The sequence below is a fragment of the Pteropus vampyrus genome, unplaced genomic scaffold, assembly GCF_000151845.1.
Source record: "Pteropus vampyrus isolate Shadow unplaced genomic scaffold, Pvam_2.0 Scaffold307, whole genome shotgun sequence".
NCBI classification, from domain to species: domain Eukaryota; kingdom Metazoa; phylum Chordata; class Mammalia; order Chiroptera; family Pteropodidae; genus Pteropus; species Pteropus vampyrus.
Genome location: NW_011889088.1, coordinates 157,616 through 184,263, shown reverse-complemented (window position 1 = coordinate 184,263; position 26,648 = coordinate 157,616). Strand labels below are relative to the sequence as shown.

General features: G+C 35.5%; 1 protein-coding gene and 1 pseudogene across 2 annotated transcripts in view; both read right to left on the bottom strand.

The window, feature by feature from the left end:
* ZNF143 (zinc finger protein 143) overlaps positions 1–26,648 on the bottom strand; it is a 39,989-nt gene that overhangs the window by 6,593 nt on the left and 6,748 nt on the right. Inside the window, exons 2-13 of one of the 2 annotated variants that reach the window (XM_011377242.2) lie at positions 23,888–24,006; positions 23,477–23,569; positions 22,548–22,631; positions 21,954–22,034; positions 20,528–20,724; positions 19,763–19,837; positions 13,297–13,416; positions 12,025–12,100; positions 11,196–11,321; positions 8,869–9,048; positions 3,396–3,623; positions 880–1,028 (exon numbers count right to left, since the gene is read on the bottom strand). In XM_011377242.2, coding sequence (XP_011375544.1) covers positions 880–1,028; positions 3,396–3,623; positions 8,869–9,048; positions 11,196–11,321; positions 12,025–12,100; positions 13,297–13,416; positions 19,763–19,837; positions 20,528–20,724; positions 21,954–22,034; positions 22,548–22,631; positions 23,477–23,569; positions 23,888–23,999 — 1,521 coding nt within the window. In that variant the 5' untranslated portion in view covers positions 24,000–24,006. Of the gene's footprint in view, positions 1–879; positions 1,029–3,395; positions 3,624–8,868; positions 9,049–11,195; positions 11,322–12,024; positions 12,101–13,296; positions 13,417–19,762; positions 19,838–20,527; positions 20,725–21,953; positions 22,038–22,547; positions 22,632–23,476; positions 23,570–23,887; positions 24,007–26,648 lie in introns of both variants that reach the window. The other variant, XM_011377240.2, reaches the window with a different exon arrangement.
* Positions 6,560–6,678, bottom strand: LOC111730329 (annotated as a pseudogene).

Here is a 26,648-nt window from a genome sequence, read left to right as displayed (position 1 = left end):
AAGTGAAGGGGAGAAAGATGAATGGAATGGTACATGAGCTTTGTATTTTCCAATCTGAGTATGTTCTGCCTCCTAGCTAACATCAGCATCTTAACAGTTATCAACACAAAGGGCAGGTTAATCATGAGAGGTAAAGCTCTGAGATGGGTAAGGAGAGAGTTCTCCAGGGAAATGGCAAATATAGGAGGATAAAGAATCCCTATGCCTATTTCTACCAGGTGCTAAGACAACTTTAGCAGGAGCTTAAAAATGAAATCGTGTCTGCATTATTTTAGGCTAGTGGCATCTAAAAAGCGATATTGGAGAACCACCATTACACTGCCTTTCCTGGGAAATTCAAGATACCTGTTCTATTAATTCTGCAAAGCTAGTTGAGTGACTCCCAAGTGAACTCCCTGATTCTGGGTAGGGAGAGCAGCATTTTGGAAATTTTACAGGTTGGCCATCATTGACTTCCCAGGATCTTTTAATGATGCCACCATCACTCAGCTAAGGCTCTGCTGATTTCTCAATATTACCTCCTGGATCTAATCAGGCACCAAATCCTATCCCTTTTTTGAATTGTATTTCACATGGATCTGTCACTTTTCAAGCTTCAACTTCGCTGTGGTTCTGACCTTATCACCTTACTTTTGAACTATACCAGTAACACCCTCCGAGGGTCACCCACCTTCTCTCTCTCCTACTGATCTCCTTGCATGCAGACTTTTTTAGGCTACTGAAAAACCTTCAGGAGAGGTAGCACTGCCTACAAGCTGAAGACCAAATTTTATGCCTGATATTTGAGGATTTCCTCAACTGGGACCCAACCTGGCTTTCAAGCCCGAGTTCAGAGAAATATATATGATTTAACTTGTTTGGCTTTTGGTGGCTACTTACATGCTGAGTCCCATCCTGGGATATGAGTGTAACTTGTTGACTCAGCCCAGACTGGGTTACTGTGGCCACTTGTGTAGACACAACATCATCTCCTTCTACACCTGTAACATATGTGATCTGGGACCCTTTAAGAATATCTTCGCTCTGACCTGTTAAGAACAAATGAATCATTTATTTGACCAACCAAGATATTTAGAAAGTGGAAGATATTTTGTTTTATTTATTTTTAAAAAATAACTTTATTTTTATTTATTTATTTAAAAAAAATTTTTCCCCCTCTTTAATCTCACCACCCCCTTCCACCCCGACCTATGGATGTTGCTGTTTTCCTTAAGAACTGGATCTCTGAAGGTGGGGTGTCTCCTCCCACATGCTCGTGGCATGCAGCCGGGGCCTAGCACCCCCATTTTTTAAAGATATTTTAAATATTATAAAGGAGTATATACAAATTAAAGTACATATTAGATATATTAGAATATGTAATATATTCTAAATAATGAAAATGGCTTCCAGCACCTCCTTCCAATTCCTCTACCTCCATTTTTGCAAAGCCAAACCAAATCATAGCAGACCAAACCAAATCTTTCCACATCAAAGTTAAGTGTTCTAATTTTGGGAGACCTCTCTTATTCTCTTAGTTGGAATAATTATTGATACTGTGCATGTATGTTGGGGAAGAAAGAGGGGGGAACTGTACAGGAAGACTGATTGGCAAATAACCCTTCCAATATGGTAAGTATGCATTAAGTTCTTGCAGTCACTTAAGAAGCTGTTAAAAATGATATGACAGTCTTCAAAGACGTTAATCACAAATCCAGAATGGTGTGTAAATACAGCCTAAGAATACCAAGTTACTTACTCTTTAACACAAATGATTGATTGCAAGTCATCAGTACATAATGACATCACTGTGTAAAGACAATGTAATGGCATGTTATCTGAGATAAGGTTAATTATTGAATAAATGACAGAACAGGAACCATCATCTACTTCTTTACTTTATAAAGACCTAGCATGTAAATAGCATTTCAATAATCTATTACTGCTATACTTGACAACCAAGAGGATTACTGATCCTTCTCTTCTATCACTTTCCACTTCCCATGAAGGCAAGAGGGTAAATATATATTTTTTTCCTTTAAAGAAGGACTTAATATGCTAACTTAAGAGTAATTCTCAAAGTTTGATGCATACACTCATATGACTCTAGTCATATTGGTGACTATCTCCATGGTAGTCATTCCTTCATTTTTTTCTTGTCCTATTCCATAGCTGTTTATATACCATTATTCCAATAGGTTACAAAACCTAGGGGATCATATGAGAGAAAAGGAACACAAATCCATCCTTATTCTTGGAAAAACGATCTTAGTTGTTTTTTTTTTAACAGAATGTATATTATAGACTATTTTCTTGAAACAAGAAATTCTGACAATCTGAAATATCAACATTTAATGAAGAGTGAAGAAGCTTAAAAAAAAAGGAGGTGTCTTAAAACCTAAGTTTCACTTCATTAAAGCCTGATTTCTAACTGCAAGGATTTAGCAGTTGTAATTTTGAACCATGCACACTTACAGTGCTTTGGCTAGAAAATAATATGGCGTTCAATACTGAAGGAATAGTTATTTTCTTACTATCACACGAGAAATCTGAAAAGACAAATTAAAACTACAGAGAATCATTTGAGCAGGTAGTGAGCTGTTCTTTCCCTTATTTTCCACCCAATTTTCTTCACAAAAATGTTTTCAGTACTTCAATCTCTGCTGTTAAGAATGGGAAAATATACTTTTTAAAAAATTTTAAAATTTACTTCATTTAGGAGGTACTAAATGAAACAGTAAGACAACCTATAACTTCTTTTTTTTCTTTTTTTGGTTTTAGAAAAATCCACTTCATTTTGCCTATTTAACCTCTGCTGAGTTATTTAACAGAAATCGTAGAATGTAGTTCTCTGAACTATTTTTTCAAGAGTTTATTCTTATTGAAATGAATGTTTTTGTCTCCTACAACACTAGCTAATAGCACATGAATTAACTAAGATTAAATTGAGAGTGCTTTGTGCTCTTAACACACCCAATAGTCTAGCTGCCCCTGCCTCATTGCTAGCCTTTCTTACTACCTTCTCAGGGAGAAGCGCCACACTGGCCAGACTTCTTTCAGTCTCTCTAATTCGCTTTGCCCTCTCCAACCTCAGGACTTTTTGCACATGCCATTTCTTCCATTTGGAATGTTCTCTTGCCTTTGCTCCCTGTTTCCTCCCTCCCCAAGCCTTGCCTCTCCCCCAATTCACCTTCTAGATCTCTCCAAAACTCACTTCCTCAGGGAAGCTTTCTCTGATCATTTAGACTAAGTTCCCTTCTCATACAATCCAGAGCATGAAGTACCTTTCCTTGATAACACTTAACACAGTAATAAATTTTATGTTTGTAGGATTATTTGAATGATACTTTACAATTTGAGAAAATACTATTAATCTTAAGTTATGTTCATTACTATTGATAAGACAAAACCCTCACCTGGGGGAGGCTCAAAGAAGGCTTCCTGCTCTTCCTCGATGGGCTCCGTGTCATTGTGGGCTGTCCGTTTGTGCATAGCCAGCGTGGAGATCTGTTTGTACGTCTTCCCACAGTGGTTACAGTTGTATGGTTTGGAGTGAGTGTGAACAACATGATGTTTGTACAAACTGGAATATTCTGTAAACCTTTTATCACACCCAGGGACTGTACAAACATATGGCTTTTCCCCTAAGTAAAGAATAGCACCAAAAAAAAAAAAAAAAAAAATCAGCTCTTACATATGAAGGCATAATCATTCTATACTTCCCTGGGAGTTAAAAAAGAAAAGGCCTATAATGGCAAAAATAAGTAGTCACCAAATCCTTTTCCATCCTGTCATGAGGCAGCACAGAAGAAAAGACTTCCTAACAACTGTTCTGACTTGGCTAAAAAGGTAGTCTGCATCCTGAGTGTTGTCCTGTGCCTGAATACCACTTTCCCCTTAATTTCAAGGGATGAGAAAATTAAGGATGAAGATGGTGCCCAGTTTAACTCTAAGCTTTGATGAAACAATTTATTGTTACGTATTACTAGATAATCTAGGCATGATTAATGATATTACACTAATGACAATAATAAATGCAATTATTACTATAACTAATTCAATTTACTCTAAGGATTTGATAAGAATAATAAAAAAGGATTTTCTAAAAAGCCTATATAGTTTGGACGCTTTAGTAAATCTAAAAAAAAAAAACACGTTTTCTATTAACTTCACTCTTACATCCATTCAAAAGCTATTGAACATTCACTCAAAATAACCAGGCAATACAAAAGGAAGTAAAAACTATAAATCTTTTTCCATGAAACAATTTGAGAACAATATAGGTAATACAACTATTTTTAGAAAATAATAGAAAATTGCAAACATTCACAAAAGTATAGAGAAACAGTGTAATAAACCCCCATGTACCAATCACCCAGCTTTAACTATCAATTCATGGCCAATACTGTTTCATTTATTCACTACATATTTCCTCCATTCTTCCTACCCTGGATTATTCTGAAATAGCTCCATATAGCATTCCATTGCATCTGTAAATAGTTCAGATTGCATATCTGAAGGATGGATCTCTTTTTAAAAAATTAACAATAATTACTTAATATCATAAAGTATCTAGACAGTATTAACATGTAGTGGTGGGGGAAATCTAAAACTGAAAGCAAACTGGAACAAATCAACCTAATTGTGGTTTAAATGAATACTTTTAATCACACTGAAGGGGCTGGGGTTGTGGGGGAGAAAGAATAAACTAATTAAAGTAACTCATACACACAGTATTTGACTAACATGCTTAGTCTTGGACTAGGTTGTAGGGTGGGGTTAGGGACTGCAAACAAATCTTCTCTTTTTAGTAGTTTATTGTAGTGGTATGGGCAAAGTGATGCTGAAACAATTTTAGATGTAATAAAAGATTGAGCAAATAAGTAAATGTGTCAATGCTGTTGGAAGCCAGAGGTCTTGCTGTGGAAGAAGCGATATACGAACATGAAATAAAGGAAGAAGAAAAAGAGCTCTCTCGGATGAATTGCATTGGAGGTATTGGTATGAACTCATATAATTTCTAAAATGTGCATATGCATGTGTGTAGACATATGCATGTTCTACTTTATTCTCATTTTACAACTTCTTTGGTAATTACATCTTTTCCCATAATCGTAATAGTTCTAAATAGTAAAACCACCCACAAATAGTAAAAAAATCTCATACTAATATAATCTGTAATATAAGTTTTGGACATAAAGTAATTGGAAATTGCCTCTGGTCTTCTGCCCAGTCCCCATTCTCAAAGCAGGGCAGGTTAGAGTTCTTACCTTGGTGGATGGTTATGGGAGAGGGTGTGATGAAGGCATAAGACTGCCAGGGAAATGGGCAATTACAACTCAGGAAATCAGCTCTATTCATATTTAGGCTGGAGCACAAACTACCACTAGGTGGCACCAAACCACAATCAAGGCATAAATGGACTTAAATTTTACTTCTGAGCTCCCTACTAGCTAGCTGCATAGCCTCAACTGGGTCATCTGATCAACTTTGTAAGAATGGCCTCCATTAATCTTTACACTCCACTTATAGCATAATGTGGGCATTTACTGTTTCATATACTTGATGACCATTAGCTAATCCTTTCTTCCAGCCCAGAAGTACCTCTTGAGTCAGACTAACATTTCTAACTACCTACTGGATCCCTCTACTTTGGTGATTCTCAATCACATATGCATGTAAAAGACCTGCTGAGTTTTTTAATATATACTGATACCTGAGCCTCACCCTAGTAAAATTATGTTAGAATTTTTGCACACAGAATTTTGGGCAATCGGACTATTTTTAAAAGGCGAATCCAATGTGCATCCGTGTGTGAGATCATTGCTCTACCTGAATGTTCCAAAATCGTAATGGCCAAACTTAATGTAGGTATCCCTCTTACTGGAATCTACTTTGCAAATAAAACATGATGAATGGCAAACCTTCAGATACTGGGACTATATTCCATTATTTTAAATGTGAAAAATGTTTTGTCATCCCATATAAAGACCCCAGCCAATTTCTCCAAATATCAGAAAAAGGCTCTTAAGGACAGGAATTTTGTTTCCCTCCTACATTGCAAACGTACTATAATTTAAAGATGAAATATCTTAAAGATATAGAAGGAATGCAAATTATATTAGCAAAATATAATTCCTCTAATCTACAGCCACTTTTCTAGGCCTCTTAGGTTTTCATAGGCTTTTTCACTTTCTTAGAAAACACAGTAATTAATCATGTAGAGAAGATGATAGCAATAATACACATTTGTAAGCATAAGATATGATTGTATCAGAAATATGACTTCAGTGGTTTTCAAATTGGATCATAAATTTTGAGCAAAAGTTTTACAAATTATTATAGCAAATATACAGATGGTAAGAGTTCAAGTGTGAGTGATATCCTGAGACCTATATATTCCAAACCAACATCTGTCTTCCTTTTTCAACTTGCTCTTCCCCATGTTAGCATCATACAAACTCTAGCATTCATGCAAGCTAGAATGACAGTTTCTTTTTTAGGTGAGGCAACCCTTGGTTGACTTCACAGATTGCAAGGACCTTGTCAGCTTACAATCCCTTATTTTTTATTTCTTTTACACCTACAGCACCTGGTCTTCCTAGGTAGTCTCCCATCTAAGTACTAACCAGACCCGACTCTGCTTAGCTTCTGAGATCAGATGGGATCGGGCTTGTTCAGGGTGGCATGGCCGTAGATGACAGGTTCTTTTTTATTCTTCATGACTAACTTCGTCACCAAGTCCCTTGCCAATACTTCTTAAATGTCTTTCATTTGTATTCTTCTCCACCTCACTTTGAACATCCTAAAAACCCTTGATTAGTCTCCTTGTTTATGGTCTTACCTACCTTTAATTTCTTTTTATACTATTGACTGAATGATTTTTTTTAAAAAAAGCAAATTTTCTTTAAATTCTCTTAAGGCTTCCCCTCTGCCCAGAACAGTATTCAAATTTGTTAATGTACCCTTTTCAAAGAAAAGAGATTGTTGAAGATCCCTGAAAATATTTACACAAATATTTACAGACCTCTCCCCGAGGTCTGTGGGATGCAGACATTTCTGTAAAAATGTCTTTTAATTTTGAATTATCACAAATTTCTCTTAATACCAATAATGAAAATATTTAAAAATATTTAACAACATTTAAAAAACGCACATTCTGCCTTACCCTGCCATTCCATTCACCTTTCTATTCTCCCCCGCCCCCGCCCAAAACACATCCACATCCACAAAATGGAGCATAAAAATTAAAAGTTTTTGTGCTACAATTGGCACCATCAAGAAAGTGAAGACAACCCAGAGGATGGGAGAAAATACTTGTAAATTATATATCAGACTTATACCCAGAAAATAATAAATAATCCTTACAACTCAATAATAAAGACAACCCAACTAAAAACAAACAAACAAACAAACCAAAGGCGCTGAATAGACTTTTCAAGTTACAAATTGCCAATAAACACATAAAAGGGATGCTCAACATAAGCACATTAGGAAAATGCAAATCAAAAGCACAATGAGAAAACTATCACTTCACTTACAGTAGAATGACTATAATCAGAAAGACATATAATAACAACTGTTAGCTAGGATATGGAGAAACTGGAACCCTCATACATTGCTGGTGAGATTGTAATATGGTACAGAAACTTTGGAAAACAATTTGGATGGTGCTCAAAATAGTAAACACAGAGTTACCATATGATGTAGCAATTCTACTTGTAGGTATATACCCAAGAGCAAAGAAAACATCTCAACACAAAAATTTGTACATGAATGCTCAGAGTATTATTCATAATAGCCAAAAAGTGAAAACACCTAGTGAAATGAAAAAATAAAATATGATAAATTCACATAATGGAATACTGTTCAGTAATTAAAAAGGAAAGTACTAATATCTGCTATGACATGACTGGACCTCAAAAACATTTTGCTGAGAAAGAAGCCAGATGAAAAACACCATATATTGTATTATTCCATCTATATAAAATGTCCAGAATGGACAAATCCATAGAGACAGAAAGTAGATTAGTGACTGCTTACGGCTAGGGGGTGGGAGTGGGAGAAGACTGCTAATGACTATGGAGTTTCCTTTAGGTGAGATGAAAGTATTCTAAAATTAAATTGTAGTTATGGCTGTACAACAGTGTGAATATACTAAAAAGCACTGAATCATATATTTTAAATGGATGAATTTTATAGTATATGAATTATATCTCAAAAAGCTGTTCTTAAAAAAAGAATCTATCCATAGACCACCCCTCCCACTCTGCCCATCACCACAAAGCCCAGTTTAAGAAAGGCCTTTACCATGACAACACAACACACAAGGCCCCTGCACACCTCTCTGACCTCACTGTGTACTACTCTCTCCTCTCCGGTCATTTGGAACCACCCAGTGTTCTCCAAATAAGTCACGCTTTTTCCTATCTTTGTGCCTTTACCCATGACATTTCCCCTGCCAGGAATACCTTCCCTTTACCTAGCAAACTTTAGGGCTCAGTCTAAAAGTCAAATTCCCCTGTAAAGTCTTCTGTGAATGCTTCTCCCACAAAGCTGGCTGCTCCCCTCCCTACTCCCACAGCATCTTGGGAGACATTCTACAGCAATTATATGTCTACTATCTCTCTTCAACTCAACTGCCCCTCACAATGTCTTATCTGTCTTTGCATCTGATGCCTGACAGGGCAAAACACAGAAGATGCTCAATAATTGTTTCTGAATAAATGAATATATAAATGCTAAGGTGAAGTTTTTTTAAAGTTGCTTAATCTCTTTCCACCAAGTAGTAGGAAGGAGGAAAGAGATTACTTGAGAATGGTTTATGAAAGAGGCAGGACTTAAACTAAGCCTTGACAGTTAAATGACCAAGAAATCACAGACTGTTACCTGTATGTATCCTCACATGGTTTTTATAATTGGTTGCACTGGCAAATGCCCTCCCACATCCTGGTTCTGTGCAGTAATAAGGTCTTTCTCCTGTGTGTGTCCTAACATGCACTTTTCTGATATTTGATGTTGTAAAAGACCGACCGCAGCCTTCATAGGGACATTTAAAGGGCCTTTCTCCTGAAAATACAAAAAGGAATAAATTAAATGGTGCAAAAATACATAGAAAATTGAAATGTCTTATCCTTCGATTCTGCTTAGGATCATGCTCAGGACTCTAGCCTTCTTGCATTTGAGCTTCCCCTTCAATTTTTTTCTCCCTGTAAACAGCATCTTCTACTCAAAACTTAAATTTAAATAGGAAAACCTGAATAGTATTCAAAATTCATCAATGATTACATGACTCTCCAAGACAGAATCATCCAGATGGGTGTATTAAAAAATAAGCTGAGAAAAGCAAAGAAAGAAATATCATAAAGAAATATAAAAGAAAAATTGAGTAAAAAGTAGGACTAAGTTAGAATAACTCTAGAATTCCCTAAAAGCTTATCTCCTAGTTTATTCTATTAATACCTTGAAGAAAATAATGTTTGGTCTTTTTGAAATCTAGAGTCTAGCATATAATATTCATCAAAAATACTTGCTGAATATATTACTATTCTCATACTCTAATCTTATAAAAAAGTCTATTCTGCCAATTATATTCATTTTCTTCATCTTTGCTTTATTCAACCCCAGAACTCAAAGGGCCTTTAAACTGTCAAGCAGAAAAGAGCCTTTGCTTTTGATTCTCCTGTGCCCTATTCTTGAATGAGCTCAAATTAAGCAAACAACTTCTGGGACAGGAAAGAAGACCTCTCTCTCCCTCAATGCATGTGTGTAGATATAGATATTTATCTCTATATATTTTTCTTTTCTTAAGTGAAATTATGATTTACCTATTGGTGGAAACCATTCCAAAAGATTTCTGCCCTCAAGTATGAAATCATTTAAAAAGGAGCAGGAATCTTTGATCCTTTCTATAATGAGTTTTGTTCAGTATGTTAACATAAGGAGAACAAAGAGTTTACCTTGGGTAAATTCCTTCCCTCTCTGGATCCAGATGACCTGTAATGTTTTCTCAGCTCTGACATGCTATGATAAGAAAGACATCTAGCATTCTAGTAATTTTCATTGTGCTATATATACTAGTCCCCTGTCTCTGTAGCATCTTGCTTTGTTTTTGCACTGAAATCACTTGTGTTTATAATAGAAGTCTCTGAAGCCCCTTACTCAATCCAACATTATACAAACGAAAATATGATTTAAAACCACTTAAATATGTTGGTTGCTGAATGAGTACTATCAAAGGAAGCACAATTAAGATGTTCTGACCAAATATTAATGGAACTAGATTATGGTTTTATGTAACTTATACAAAAGTTGGCATTATACAGCAAATCCAAATAAGTGTAAATTAAATAGAAGCAGAGACCTAGAGCTTTGTTCCTGAACATTTATAAAGTAAAGCCAATTTTGGATCATATTTGAACTAAAAGTTAAACTTTAATGACTGGAAGAATCTTTAAAGAAATCTACTAAACTATTTCAGAATGCTCAGAAGTATTTGGGGACAAACTTATCATACTATATTTAAAACACCTGCAGTAAAATCTCAAACAAAATTATCTTATAGTCAACAGCTTATAACAGCATCTCTTATCAACTGTTTCTGGAATTCTTCCAGCTCTGATTCAAAGCAAATAAATACCTTTATAACATCAATTCCACAAATAATCAAATACTAGAAAGGGAGGTAAGAAGTAGGAAGGGAGGTAAGAACGAAGTACCCTTTAGGAAAAGGAGAGAAAGAAAGTTAAAAGGGAGGAGAGATGATCACAAGGAAGTAACAAGCTTTTCTTTCTTTGAGGCTGTTAGGGGTTCAAAACTTTCTTTAGCAGCAACTTAATGCATGAGAAACAATACTAAATTGAGAAGGAACTGGGTGCCTGTCTCAGTTGGGCTATTAAATAGATGTGTAACCCTAGGTAAATAAGCCTGTTGCGCAGATAACTCCTAAAAACTGAGAGGACTAGTGGTCTACAGCCATTCATTGTTAATTTTGTGGGGGGACATAAACCCCTTTGAGACACTAATAAAGTTATGGGCCCTGATCTTGGAAAACAGCATACATGTGCAAATGGCAAACTGCATGGAATTTCAGGAGTTCAAGAGAAGCCCATGACAATGAATCCCTGAAATTCTTCCCGAGATTCCTTCCCCAAGTCTCCTCCCTCCCTGCAGGTAAGGACCCCTGACCTCAATAAGATATTTGTTCACACCAGTACCTGTATGAGTCCTGATATGTTTCTGTAGATCTCCTGAAGTTTTGAAAGATTTAGTACAATTGTCTTCTGAACACCGATATGGCTTTTCTCCTGTATGAGTTCTGAAATGACTTTTTAATCCATAACCTTCAAGAAAAATTTAAAAGAAATTTCATTACACAAGACTCCTCTAAGCATGCTTACTGAGATTAAGCTACTAAAAAATATAGTAAACACCAAAGATATAACACTAGGCAAATACACAATAGAAGAACTCTTAAAAATGTACAAGAGTATTACAGCTCAGGTCTGTCATGCTGAAAATTCAACAGTTTCATCTCTGTCTAGAAGAGGTTGTGTGTATTTCCTTTTATAAAGTGTCCCAATCTTACTGATGTTCACAACTCAATCTAAAAGCCTGAAGTGGAATCAAGACATGGAACGAGGAATAGCGTAGCAGTCAGGAGGTCTGGCACTGGTCCTGGTCCTGCTGGATATGTCCCTGGGCAGGCCCTGTCCCATTGTTAAGTCCCAGTTCCCCAAGGTCTGTCCTAATGTTAAATTCAGTGTCAATTTTTAATGGTTGGCTTTCATTTTTCCTGGTAAAAGGAAGCAGGGTGTGGAGTGAAACACGGAACAGAGTAGGCAGAAACAACAGCCTGAGGAGAAAACTGAGGAGAGAGAGAGAAGAGAGTAAACAGGACAAGAGGTAGCTAAGGGATAGACTGAAAAACTGGTCATTGTATCTCTGCTAATTCAAACAAAGGCAAGGGGTCAGTTCCAGCCTCTGGCCTGTCTCTGCTTGACTGCTAAGTGGAACCAAGAAACAAAGAAAATTCACTGCTTTTACCTGTTGCAAATGCTTTCCCACAGCCTGAGTGTTCACACTGATAAGGCCGGTCTCCTGTGTGTGACCTCTCATGGACCTGTTATTAAAACGCAGGCATGATTCTATTTCTTTTAGGCATTCCTCAGGTGGATGGTCTCAACATAGACCTTTTTTTTTTCACTACTGAATTATTTTGTTGCTTGTACGTTATTTTTGATAATATACGAAAGGTAACTTTTCTTTTTCTCAGAAACTATAGCCCAATGTAGACCAAAATGTTTTATTTAAGAAGTACTCATTTTAAATAAGGAACAGGAATCCTGGAGGTTTTGAGGTTTTCTCAAGTGGTCAAAAGTGTATGGGACACATACATGGTGAGAGCTAGGAGCAGAGCATAAGGAGAGGCTACACAATGTGAGGTTAAAGAATGGGGAGGCTGCTGCTAGAGGGGCCTCGAGCTGAGGCAAAGCTTCACCACTGACTAGTGGTATGGCCATGGCACCTGCCTTCTCTATGACTCAAAATCCTCTCTGTAAAGTGGAGACTAACATATCTGCCATAGAGTGCTGCTGTGACGAATGATCCTGATAACGGCCAATATTTACTGAACTTCTACCACATGCCAGGTCATTCTTTTCAGCACTTTACACGTACAGTAATATTTAAATCTTTCAACCACTATATGAATGAGGTACTTTTATCATCCAATTTTATAGATAAGGAAAATGAGGCACTAAGAGGTCAGGTAACGTATCAAGGTTACACACTGATAAGCAGTGGAGATGGGCTCTGAGACTGCTACTCCAAATATGCTAAATACACACTTTCTGACATACTCTAAGTTATTCAATAATTGTTAGGCATTATTTTTATAAGTCATGGTATACTGTGTTTAGCTGCAATAAAAGTACTTGGCCTATATATTTGGAAGACAGGACAAACTAACACCATCTTTTGCTAGATTTTAGCAAATCGCTGCTAACAGAATGATTACACACACTGCTCATATAATTATATAAATTTCATATTTGACAAAAATGTATTCAAATATATCATGTGCCAGGTGGTATGCTGGATATTAGGGAGACAGAGATGAAGTAAACACATTTCGAGCTCTCAAAGAGTAGACAGTTTCTAAAATATGCATAGGCTTTACATGTCTTTGTATGAGTGTGTGTCTATACCTTGATAAGTGGGGGAAAACAATGGCATGTGAATGTTACAAGTATATCATGTTGGCATTTAATATCCTAGGTATAGTCATAACTAGATATAGCATTTCTTTATATATACCTTAAGATGATGAGCTGTTGTATATAATTTTCCACATCCATCATATGCACATCGAAATGCCTTTTCACCACTCTGTTGAGATTTAGCAGTTACTCTTGTTGCATGTCCTTGTAAGACAATCTAGATGAAACAAAAAGTACAATTTATATTATTTATACAGAAATAAAACAGATGAAATTACTATTTTAGAATAAAAAAGATAAAATTGTAATGTAGGTTTCCAGACTCAGGTCATCATTTTACAAAGACTCTATTCTTGAGTCAGTTAGGCTAATTCAGTTCCATGGCTGAAGTCACTGGCTCTGGAAGAAGTCAAAAAGAAATCTATGAGGGGTACAACTAGAGCTCACAGATCTACAGCAGACCCCTTCATCAACAGAGGATTCATTCTAAGATCGCCAGTGGATACCTGAAAATTCAGATAGTACCGAACCCTACATATACTGTTTTATCTTCTACATACATACCTATGATAAAGTTTTATTTATAAATTAGTCACGTTAAGAAATTAACAACATAATAAAATAGAACAAGTGTAACCATATACTGCAATAAATGAATGTGGTCTTTCTAAATATCTAATTGTACTGTAATCACCCTTCTTATTATGACGTTGATGTGAGATGATAAAATACCTTACTAAGTCAAAAACTTCAACATTCACTTACAGGAAGCACTTCTCTTTGACATATCCAAATTGCCAACATCACTACTCTTGTGCTTTGGGGCCATTATTAAGTAAAATATTTTTAAATGCTTGAACACAAGCACAATACCACGACAGTTGATCTGAAAACTGAGATGTCTATTAAAATGACTAATGGGTAGGTGTCATATATAGCGTGGATACGTTGGACAAAAGAATGATTCACCTCTCAGGCAAGACACAGCAAGAAGCATGACAGCATGAGATTACTCAGAATAGCACACAGTTTAACCTATGAATTGTTTATTTCTGTATTTTCCATTTAATATTTTCAGACTTCAGTTGACTGTGGGTATCTGAAACCGTGGTTAAGGGATGAGGGGAGAGCTGTAGTCCTACTCTAGAAAAATCAACTCAAGTATCATCTCTAGTGAATTCAGGTAATTCTTGACATACTCAAGGGATATATATATATATACATATACACATATATACACACATATATGTACACATACATATATACATTTATAAATAGATGTACACACATATATAAACACACACATGCACACATATATTTTAGAACATGTTTCCTAAAAACAATGTAAGAAGCATATTAAATTTCAAAAAAATGAAAAAGATGGGGTTAGGTCATTTGGGTCACCTGTGAGAGACATTACAATCCATATGATCCTACTGTACTTATATTCAGTAGATCATTTTTCTGGGACTCAACACCACAAGACTTTGAACAACTGCATTGATTTTAAAGGCTTTTTATTTTTTATTAAAAATTATTGGGGTGACAGTAATAAAATCAAATAAGTTTCAAGTCTACAATTCAACAGTATGTCTTATATGTATTGCACTGTATGTTCACCACCCAAAGTTAGATTTCCTTCCATTACCAAATATTTGACCCCTTTTATCCCTATCTACCATCTCCCTCCCCCTTCCCTCTGGTAACCACTAAACTGTTGTCCGTGTCCATGAGTCTCCATTTGTCATGTCTGTTGCTTTTAGTTTTATATCCCACATACAAGTGAAATCGTATGGTTCTCAACTTTTTCTGACTTATTTCACTTAACATGATTATCTCAAGATTCATCCATGTTGTCTCAAATGACAGTATTTCATCTTTTCTTATGGCTAAGTAATATTCCATTGTATATATATACCACATCTTCTTATCCATTCATCTATCAAAGGACCCTTTGGTTGTTTCCATGTCTTGGCCACCAAGCATAGTGTTGCTATGAACATCGACGTGCATATATCTTTATGGATAAATGTTTTCAAATTTTGGGGGTAAATACCCAGAAGAGGGATTGCTGGGTCATATTGTAATTCTATTCTTAATTTTTTGAGGAACCTCCATACTGTTTTCCATAGTGGCTGTACCAATTTGCAGTCCCACCAGCAGTGTATGAGGGTTCTTTTCTTTGCATCCTCTCCAACACTTGTTATTACTTGTACTGTTGATTATAGTCATTCTAACAGATATGAGATGGTATCTCATTGTGGTTTTTATTTGCATTTCCCTAATAGCTAGTGAAGTTGAGCATCTTTTCATATGTCTGTTGGCCATTTGAATGTCTTCTTGGGGGAAGTGTCTCTTCAGGTTCTCTGCCCATTTTTTTAATTGGATTGTTTGTTTTCTTGTTGAGTTGTATGAGTTCTTTGTATATTTTAGATATTAGGCCCTAATCGGAGGCAGTGTTTGCAAATACCTTCTCCCATTCAGATAGCTGCCTCTTTGATTTGTTGATGGTTTCTTTTGCTGTGTGGAAGCTTTTTAGTTTAATATAGTTCCATTCATTTATTTTTGCTTTTACTTCCCTTGCCTTTGAGGTCAAATTCATAAAATCCTCTCTAAATCCAAGGTCTGTGAGTTTAGTACCTATGTTTTTTTCTTTGCAATTTATTATTTCAGGTATTATATTCAAGTGTTTGATCCATTTTAATTTTGGTGTATGGTGACAGATGGCAGTCTAGTTTCATTATTTTGCATGTGACTTTCCAATTTTCCCAGCACCATTTATTAAAGAGGCTTTCTTTTCTCCACTGTATGTTTTTGGCTATTTCTGTTGAAATTATTTGCCCATAGGAATTTGGATTTACTTCTGGACTGTCGATTCTGTTCCCCTGGACTGCGTATGTCTTTTTCTGCCAGTAACATGCTGTTTTGATTACTGTCACTTTGTAGTATAATCTGAAGTCAGGCAGAGTGATACCTCCGGCTTTGTTTTTTTTTGTTTCAGGATTGTTTTGGCTATTTGGGGTCTTTTGTGCTTCCATACAAATCTGATGAGTTTTTATTCTATTTCTTTAAAAAATGTCACTGGGATTTTGATGACGATTGCATTAAATTTGTATATTGCTTTGGGTAATAAGGTCATTGTAACTATGTTGATTCTTCCAATCCACGACACTAAGTATCTTTCCGTTTCTTTGTGTCTTCCTCAATTTCTTTTAATAATGTCTTAGTTTTCAGTGTATAGGTCTTTCACATGCTTTGTTAGGTTTATTCCTAGGTATTTTATGCTTTTTTTGTTGCAATTGCAAAAGAAACTGTTTTTTTCATTTTTTTTGGAAAATTCATTGTTAATGTATAAGAACGCTATGGATTTTTATACTTTGATTTTGTATCCTGACACTTTACTGTAATTGTACATTGTTTCTAATAGTTTCTTGGTGGAGTCTTTAGGGTTTTCTATATAGAGGATCACACCATCTGCAAAAAGTGACAATCTGACTTCTTCATTCCCAAGTTGGATGCCTTTAGGGTAGATGCTTTTTAAAAACTTGTTTATTTATTACCATACTGTATGTGACAAAATAGCTTTTAAAGATCATTCTTCTAGTTTTGAATGGAGCTGTCTAAACTCTGAGAACGGGTCAGGTCCTTGCCATTCTGAGGAATGATCTACTTACAGTAATACGCATGTTTAAAAGGTAAGGGGAGAGAGTGGAGGCATTATCGAGGCTAGAACAAGGGTGGGGGTATTGAGAGGAGCCTCGAATTGACAGTATAAAAAATGATGGTTGAGCATGCCCGCATGGACACTGGTGGATATACAGAATCTGCCTTAGGCTTTTCCTTGTAACTGTTAAATCAACTAAAAAACAAGAAGTAGATCTCAATGTAATTGCCAAATTACAAGCTATTAATTTAGCCATACTCATGTATTGCTGTGGGCATTCTTAAACAGAGTACTTTAGATCAGGGTTTCCAAATTTGGCACCACTAATGTTTTGAATGGGATAATTCTTTGTTATGAGAGGCTGTCCTATGCCTTGCAGGACTCCACCCTACTAGATGCCAGTAATACTCCCCCAAACTGTGACAACTAAAGTTGTCTCCAGGCCTTGCCAAATGTCCCCTAGGGCACAAAACTGCCTCCCCACAAGCACAGCTGCTTTAGATACTCTAGGTCTTTCTTATGAAATCTGGTTTCATGTAAGCTATCAGCTTAGCAGCACAACTAGTATGTTTATGCTACAAATGAAAGAAAAGGCTCTAAACTGTAAGCATCACAATGAAAAAAATCTAGAGATTTCAAATAAGACTATTTACAAAAAATCTATTGCATTAGCTACAGATCTCGTTAAAGTTCAGCTAGGCATAAAGTTACAACCTCTCAAGTAACTCTGGCAGGAGTTGGAGTACCAAGAGACAAGCTGAGAAGTTATAGATGCTGCTTATTTGCAGTAGTTCTCTGGGGGATATTTTGACCTTTTAAAACCATGTACTAGGTACTCAACCTCAAATATTGTACTCGATTGTTTTAGAGGGTGGAGGATTCATGAACTTCTAGTCTAGCACTAATGAAAAGAAATATAATAAGTCACAAATATAAGCCACATATGTAATTAAAAATGTTCTAGTAGCCACATTTTAAAAGTAAAAAGTAACAGGTGAAATTAATTTTAGTTGTTTTATTTAACCCAATATGTCCAAAATATTATCATTTCAACATGTAATTGAGATATTTTACATTCTTTTTTCATGAGTCTTCAAAATCCAGTATGTATTTTACATTCACAAAACATTTCAATTCTGACTAGCCACATTTCAAGTGCTCAATAGCCACATGTGGCTACCATATTGGACATCACAGACCTAGTCTATAAGGGAGAGGTACAGAGGGCAAAGGAGAAAAAGCTACAGTAAAAAAAAAATCCTATTCAACTTTCTATTTCTTTGTCTATAGGCACCAACACCAAATGGTTATATGTCTACAGATGAGGAGAATGAGGCTTTTTAGGACATTTTGCAGTAATGAATTCCTAGTTATGTTTCTGGGTTCAAAAATTATCGGTGGTAACAGACTTTTATGATAATAGTAGATTATAATATTAAACAACCCAATGGTAATAAATCCACTCATTTTTTGTAAGACACATTCTATATTAGTTTATTACAAATGTAGTTACAACTACCTTTCTTTAAAAATAACCTATTATTTAAAAATTTAATTGGTAGTTATTAATAAGAGATAGAATCCTTACTGGGCCATCCCAAGGCACTGTCCTGCATCTCTTGTATATATTTACACTATGTTTGCATTTTAGTAGAGGTTGACTTAGGTGGATCTGACATACTGGAGGATAAAGAATATTAAAGTCTCATTTTATGAATTCAAAGACTTGAAAAATTTGCCAAGAATCACATAGTTTCAAAGCTGATGGGCTTAGTGAATTACAAACAGTGTTTATACCACTGCCACTTCATGGCGCCACTTCATCTGAAAAACAGAAATACTGGCTATTTGGCAACACTGATAAGCATCAAATTTCTACCAGTGATTTCAGTGATTTGTTATTTTGTTATTTACTGTTATTACAAATGTAAAATCTTCCTGATAACCCCTAATAGTATCACTCAATGTCATTAGGGTGATGCTAATGCTGATGTTAAGAACTGTAGCCCTGAAGCAATAGCTTTAATAGGAGCTAAATATCATAAAACTCTCAGAAGAATGAAAAAACTTTTATGAGCAGTCAACAAAATATTAGAGATAATTTCTGAGAAAATAAGGAGCAGCATTAGAGGAAGAATATGCTACAATAATAACAGAAGCTCCAAGAACACCCACATAAACACAAAAACACATAATTCAAAAGTCTTAAATTATGCAAGTTTTGAATTTTTGAATTATAAATCTCCCAGAATGCATCTGTGACTACTCTGTACTTACTACAAAACTTTTGGAGGCACTGCTGCTCTAGGTTGTTATTTAGGTAAAAGGTAGCCAATAATAGGACCCAGGGTGAGCATTTGAATTAAGGGCAGCCAACCCATGACCATCTGCAGCCCAGGGAGCAGTCTGGCACAAAAAATACAAACAGCTTTGCCCAGTAGGAACAATGATAACTAGCTAGGCTGGATCTTCTCTCTAGGAGTTGAAAAGGAAAGTATGGAGGGACTTAAGAGCAGAAAAAACAAAAAGATATAAAAAGCAAAGCAGTGAGGATTTGTTAATCACAGTAATGATGGAGCTCCAGAAAAAGGAGGCACAAGCTACTACCAACAAGGGCAGTCAGATCGCCAGGTCTCCAAAATTGCCTTGGATTCTAGAACACTAGCTTCATCTGGATTTCTGTGATATCTCCCTTTCTTTACTGACACTTTGCATCCATGTGATGAATCTTGAGACCAAAGGTAGTTTAAGAAAGCTGCTAATACATCTGTGTACTGTTTTTCTGAATTGGCAATATTTTCTTCAAGGTGGTAAGTTCCCTATTCTTGCTTTCATCCATAAAAGAGCTCAGAAATGCTAAGAGAAAGAGATTCTTATATAAAAAAGTAACTTTACACACCTGCATTTTTTTCTCTTGCTCATTTTCTCCAATAATTCCAGTACCTGTTACACTTTCGCTTCCATCAATGGACACCTATAGGAATAAAATAAAGTTTAAAAAAGTTTTACATCTTGATAATTGTTTAGGCTGAATGATAAGTACATGGGGATGCATTATTGTTCACTTTTGTGTATCTTTGAAAATATCCATAATAAAAATTGGAAAATTAAATTAAATTATATGACAGCTATCTATTCAATGCAGGAAAAAAACCCTAGCCCTTTTGATGTAAAACTTGAGACTTTCCTTCACTTTTTCCAATCTCTAATTTTAACTTCTTAATTTATAAGCAGTTTCATCTATTCTTTATTATTTCTCTTATGGCTCTCATCCTCGAATATATCTTTTTGTGACTTACCTGCCATGTACTTCTTCCTGATAAGTTCTTATCCCAACCCCTTATTTTTATTCCAATATTTCTTTCTACACTTCACTTCTTTTAAGATAAATGCTGATATTCTTGATGCTGTCTGATTTTGACTTTTTTTTTTTTTGGTGTGGTATTTTTCTTTCTTTTTAAAAAAATTTTATTAAATTTATTGCGGTAACATTGCTTAATGAGATTATATAGGTTTCAATTGTACAACTCTATAATACATCATCTGTATATAGCATTGTGTTTTATTTTGACTTTGAATTGTTAGTTTCTTATTTGATAAAGTATGCTTTTTGTTTTCTTTAATAAAAAATAAAGGATGTTCTTGACGTTGTAAAATGATGTACCTTTGCTGCATACTGTTCCAAAGCACTGATGGTGTCAGGGTCGATCGTGGCATCCCCAGTGTGCAGACCTGCCACTGTACCATCGGCCTGAATTGCTAAGATGGTGTCAGACTGTGGGACTTGCACTGCATGGTGGATGTAAGCTGTGGTGCCGTCTTCCAGCTGAACTGCCTGTAATGCGCTCTGGTCATAACTATCTGAGGTTGTGGAAGAGAATGGCAGCGAATTAAAGGCAGTCTTAAGTTTTATTGAGCAATTATATGAGCATGGACTCATGTGCTTTACATTGGTGATTTCATTCAATCCTCACAATTTTGTGAGGCAGGTATATTTACCACCCCCATCGTACAAATGAGAAACTACAGCTTTGGGAAGTCAGTTTTGTTAGGAACTAGGAAATAAAACTAATGATTATGAATCAAAATCAGTATGTTGGGAAACCAGGATCTGAATTCATGTCAGTGTGACTCTAAAGTCCACTTTTATCCTTCTAAATAACTATATCAATATACGATGTTGTGAAATAGTAAATTTATCCAATTACAGTGAACCTATGATTAACTCTCAGTACTAAAGAAAAATTTCAGAGCTTACTTTTTCTCATCTTTAAACAAATTTATTTACAAACTTCGGTATTCTAAAATTTAAAAAATTTCCCCTTTGGTTTCACAACTAAACAGTCTTTCTGAAACATGTTACGTCATTTTATAATAAAATATTTTATAAAGTAATAACAATAGCTAATATTTATTAAGTATTTACTATGTGACAAGAATTGTTCTAAGTGCTTTACATATGTTTGCACATTCTGTCATCACAACAACCTTATGATATAGATACTGATCATAATCCTCATTTTACAGATGATGAAACTGAAGCACAGTAAAATTAAGTAATTTGCTTAAAGTCACATAGCTAAAGAAGAGCAGAATGAGATTTGAGCCTGGATAGTATAGCTGTAGAGCTGTGCTCATCACCTCTATGCATTCCACCTCAAACTCCTGGTCCTCCCTACACAAAATTAATAAACATTAACATTTTGCCATATTTGCTTCAGGTACTTTTTAAATTTTTATTTAATTTTAATTAAAGATCAACATGAAGGACCTTGCTAAAGAAGTTATATTTAAGAGGAAGAAAAAAAAATCAACAATTTAACTTTCACATATTTAATTAAATATTTTAAAAGCAGCCTCTATTTGATGTCTTCCAGTGAACAGGGATTTGCTATTCTGACCTGTTACTAGACAGCTCAAGTTATTAGAAAGTCTTTCCTTAGACTGTGCCAAAAATCTCCCATCTTGTACTGGAGAACAAGCACAATTCTTCTTTTACATGACAGTACTTCAGTAACTAAAGGCGGGTCTTATTTTTCCCACACCTCCATTTATCCCTTATTTTATTTATATTTCTAAAACTATTTTACCTTTGGAAGTATGGTGAATAAATGCTGTAGTTCCATCTTCTAATTGTACTGCTTGACCATCTTCTAGACGTAAACTATCCCCTGCTCGAGAGCAATGCTTACATTTAGATTCCATGTTTTATGATAACTCAGCAACAACAGAGTAAATAAATCATTAGACACATTATAAAACCTACACTTGCTTTATGGGTCCTGAACATTTAAGTAATTTTAGTAAAGCTGCTCTGAATAAGTGTTTTAAGGTAAAAAGATATTAAGCTACTTGTTTTAGGACTATACACCAGGAGATAAGGAAAGTTGAAAGAATGGGTAAAAAAAGAAATGAGAGACTTGTAGGACTGCTCAAATACCAGAAATATTTACTTAGGACTGTTGCACATTTATCTCCAGAAGGTAGTCCAGTAAATAATTATCTTTGAGAGAAAGTCTCGATTAAGTTAAAATGGATTTTAGATGATCTCTTTGACATCTACTGGTCTTCCATTTCAGAAGGAGGACTAAAGATCAGGACTAACTGTAAGCATTAAGAGGAACTGGAGGTGGCAAATACTGAAGTATGAAAATCAGAAGGGTAAATAAGTATCAAATACTTACTACTTTTGGGTATGGGTACATGTTGAACATAGGCAGCAGAACCATCTTCCAACTGAATGACCTGGCCATCTATGAGTTTTCCATCTGGAAGAAAACATTTAAACCAATAAATTAGCACAAGCAAAAAATTTTAAACTCTACAATTTCAAAATGATTTCAACTATAAAAACATACACTACTTAAGATCATGTTCATCTTGATTCTTCCCTCAATGTTCTGAGGCAATTCAATAACACATCCAGTGATCCTATAGAAAGCAGAAAATCCTCCCTCAGCCATCCTTCCTCCCCTCCAGTTTTCAATTAGACAAGTTCAAGAGGAAGAGTGGCTCATCACAGCAGGCTACATGAGTCGAACCTCTATATACCTTTCAGAGCCATTTAGGAACAGTAACTCTGACCATGGGAGAGCTGAAGCTGGGAAGAATAGACAGATATATCAGTGTATATGAGGCCAGTTGTCATTCTCATCTCTGGGGGCATAAGTCCCTTGACTATGTATATACATGCTCAGTAGGTTTCTATAAAAATAAGGAGTTTGAGAACTAGGCTATTTCTTGGAGCAAAGTAAACACTGATTCGGAGATAAGCAAAACCAAATGTCTTTATTCTTATGCATATTTTGTAAAAACATTAAATAATAACTTGAACCAAAAAAGCAAGGAAGGTCTTATTACAAATAGGTTGGGGACACTCCCTCCTCCCCTCTTCCCCACTAATTTTGATACCCCACGGTATCTTCCAAACATCTCAAAGGGTGTTCTCAAATTATCAAAACAAATTCTAGTTAAACTGAAACTATTTTAAATGACCATATGCAAAACAGCATCTTCAGAAGGGGTTGGTAAGGGATATAGTTGCTAAGTGCTCCAACTCTGAGGTTATGCATTGCTGGTATTAATCAATGGGCTATATATATCAGGCACATACCTTTAGAATTGTGTTGTATATAAGCGGTAGAACCATCTGCAAGTGTTACTGCTTGCAAGCTTACACCTTCCATATTTTCTAAATTGTCACCATCTATTATTAAAAAGACAGTTATTTTCTTTAGTTAATTGTCATACGTGAATGCTGTTTAAATTTTTAAAAATAAAAATTAGGTAAAAGGCAGATTGCTTAGCCTAGTCTCAAATGAGATTTCTTCTAGCATTAATAAAAAATATTTCTCTGCCCTACTGTACCCAGCATCCACACCAAGGTAAAAATGCTCATTGAAAAGCTTAGCTTTGGGTTGCCTTTAGCTAAATCAGGAAGAGGGAAATAAACACAGGGTTGTGAGTTTTCATTTTCCCTTCAGATAAATGATATTTTCAAGCCCATATGATCAAGACTGCTCACCTGCCACAGTCACTGCCTCTGTCAGGCATAGGGTAACATGCTGAGCCTCCATTCCTCCTCCAGGAAACTCTGTCATTCCCTGAGAATCTCGATTTATTTGGGCTAACAACATTTTTTACCTTGAAGAAAAATATAAGCACTTGAGAACAAAGAATGATGCATATGAAATAAAAGCTAGAAAGAATATTTATGAACCATAAAAAATTGCTAAGGAAGTAAACTGTGTTTAAAATAAGCTGAAATTTCACTTAATATGCTGGTTAAGAGTATTAACCCAAAGTCTAAGTTATGTTTTTCATAACTCATCAGTAAAAAATTGAGCACACTGACAAGTCTTGCCTATCAGTTTTGTACCATGTTTAAAATTTCCATAATTAGAGTTCTTTGGATTTAACATGGTTGAAGATTCCCACTTACAATCCATTTGCAGTCTTGTTGATTCGATCTTCAGAAATCTATCCTGAATCTGGCCATTCTTCACAACCTTCACCATAACTTCCCTGATTCAAGCCATTATCATCTCTGACCCACAATACTGCAAAAGCACCTAACTGGCCTCCCTGCTTCTCCTGTGACCTTCCCACAGTCTCCTCTCAACACAGCAGGCAGACTGCCCTTTGTTAGATAAAGCATGTACCTCTTTTGCTCAAAACCTTTTGATGACTTTTCATCAGCGTAAAACCAAAGTCCTTACACTGGCCTATGAAGCCACTGATCTTTGCCCTGGTTTCTGGCTACTCTATGAAGCCACTGATCTTTGCCCTGGTTTCCGGCTACTCTCGATCTCATTCATTCTATTTCAGCCACACTGGTGTCCTTGCTTTTCCTCAAACATACTGGGTGTTCAGCTGTCTCAGGACCTTTATATTTGATATTTCTTCTGCTTGAAACATTCTTTCCAATATTTTCATTTATTATTTCCTCATTTTCTTCTTCAAGTCTTTGTTCAATATCGCTTCAATGAGAGCTTCCTTGTTCATTTCAAACTGTACCTCTCATCCTCCAATCATGATATACCCTAATCCTCTTCCCTCCTTTATATTCCTGCATAGTACTTATTATTTGACATATTACATGTATTTACTTATTTTGTTTGTTTCTTATCTATTTCCCTCTCCACTAAAATGGACAGGGATTTTTACCTATTTGCTCACTGCTGACGCAAGTACCTAAAAAGTACTTACTTGGCACACAGAAGACACAGAATAAATGCTGAATAAATGGATGAACAAAGGGCTCTTTTACCAATCACCAGAACAACCCTCTTCCTCCTTTCTCCTACTTCTACGTCTCTTTACCTCTATGGGCCTTGAGTTGTCTCAAACAGGATTTGGGATAACTTAGCTGCCTTGAGCCAGGGAACTGGACCAGAGTATCTAACTCTTGAGGACCTTTCCAGGTCTAAAAATTTGATTTTTAGTGTCAACATTTAAAATTGTAATATGCAGATAGCAGTAATAACTTGTAATTATACTTATTTAGGAGTACTTGGAGATTTTTGTTTTAGAAACTCTATAAACTGTACCTTCTTTGGGCTAAAGCCAGGGACTATGGTTTAGATTTACAAAAAGGAATCAGAACTGTGATAAAAGTCGGCCAGGGGTTGACTTTTCAGGGATTCTTGAAAGATTCATAGAGCAGACTGAAACTTCAATACTTTCTTCCTACCTCTGAGGGTTAATAGAGATGTCTCAAAGTAACACTGGTACTCTGCTGTTAAGATGCCTGATGAGTACTGAACTGGGACATGCTAATTTTCAGAACAAGTACTGTCTCTATATAATAGAAATAAATTAAGATAAGAAACTGGAGGGGAAAACACCTATAAAGATGAAGCAAGTATTGCATGATGTTAAAAAAAATCTAAGGTTTGACTGTAACTCAAGCCTTTGTCCTTTTCATTCAATTATTTATAAATCTCCAAATAACTACAATATATAGCATTGACATGTAACTGACATGTCTGCAATAAATAAAAGTTGTCTATTGTCTGAAAACCTGTCAACTGTAAAATTTATATAGGAAGGTTTCACAGCACCTATAGTTTCAATTCTAATAGAAAAAAATCTACCTAACTGAAAGATAAAGAGACAACCATTTTCTAGACACAAATTGCTGGCAGATACATGGGAGAGTGAAGGGAGAAAGGACTTGGAAGAGTTCAAATGGGTACTACAATTACCAAGGATAATAAGTAATGGCAGATATACAGCCCATCTTATTTTTACCGTTCTCAAAAAGATTCTATGATACAATTAATGCCTTTGTTAAAAAATGATCAAATGGAGAAAATCTGATAACCCTACTAGAGAAGTTAGTAGAATCCAGATCATTTTGGTTTTTCTTTGATAGCAAAGAAAAGGAATAAACAAGCCAGAGATCAAACACTCTAGAGTCATTCGCACCATATCCATCATCATTTCTTGATCATTTTGTCACCAACATCTTCAGGTTGTGTGAAATGAGCATGTAAGATACACACAACATCTTTGGAAAGGGCCACCTTGTGAAAGGCAGTCAATTTCATGTGGTTTGATCATGAATCAGACAGAGGAGGCTGTCCTGAAGCACTATAGAAATCTCCAATGAAGACATAATATGTCTTCAGAAATAAAGTTCCTGCCTTTCTGGAAGGTGATGATGTATGTCAGCATAAGAAAAAAAATAAAAAAACTACTACAGAAATGTAGCAAATGTTATATCCAGAATATATAGAAAACTTCTACAACTCAACAACAAAAACCAAAATGATCTGGATTCT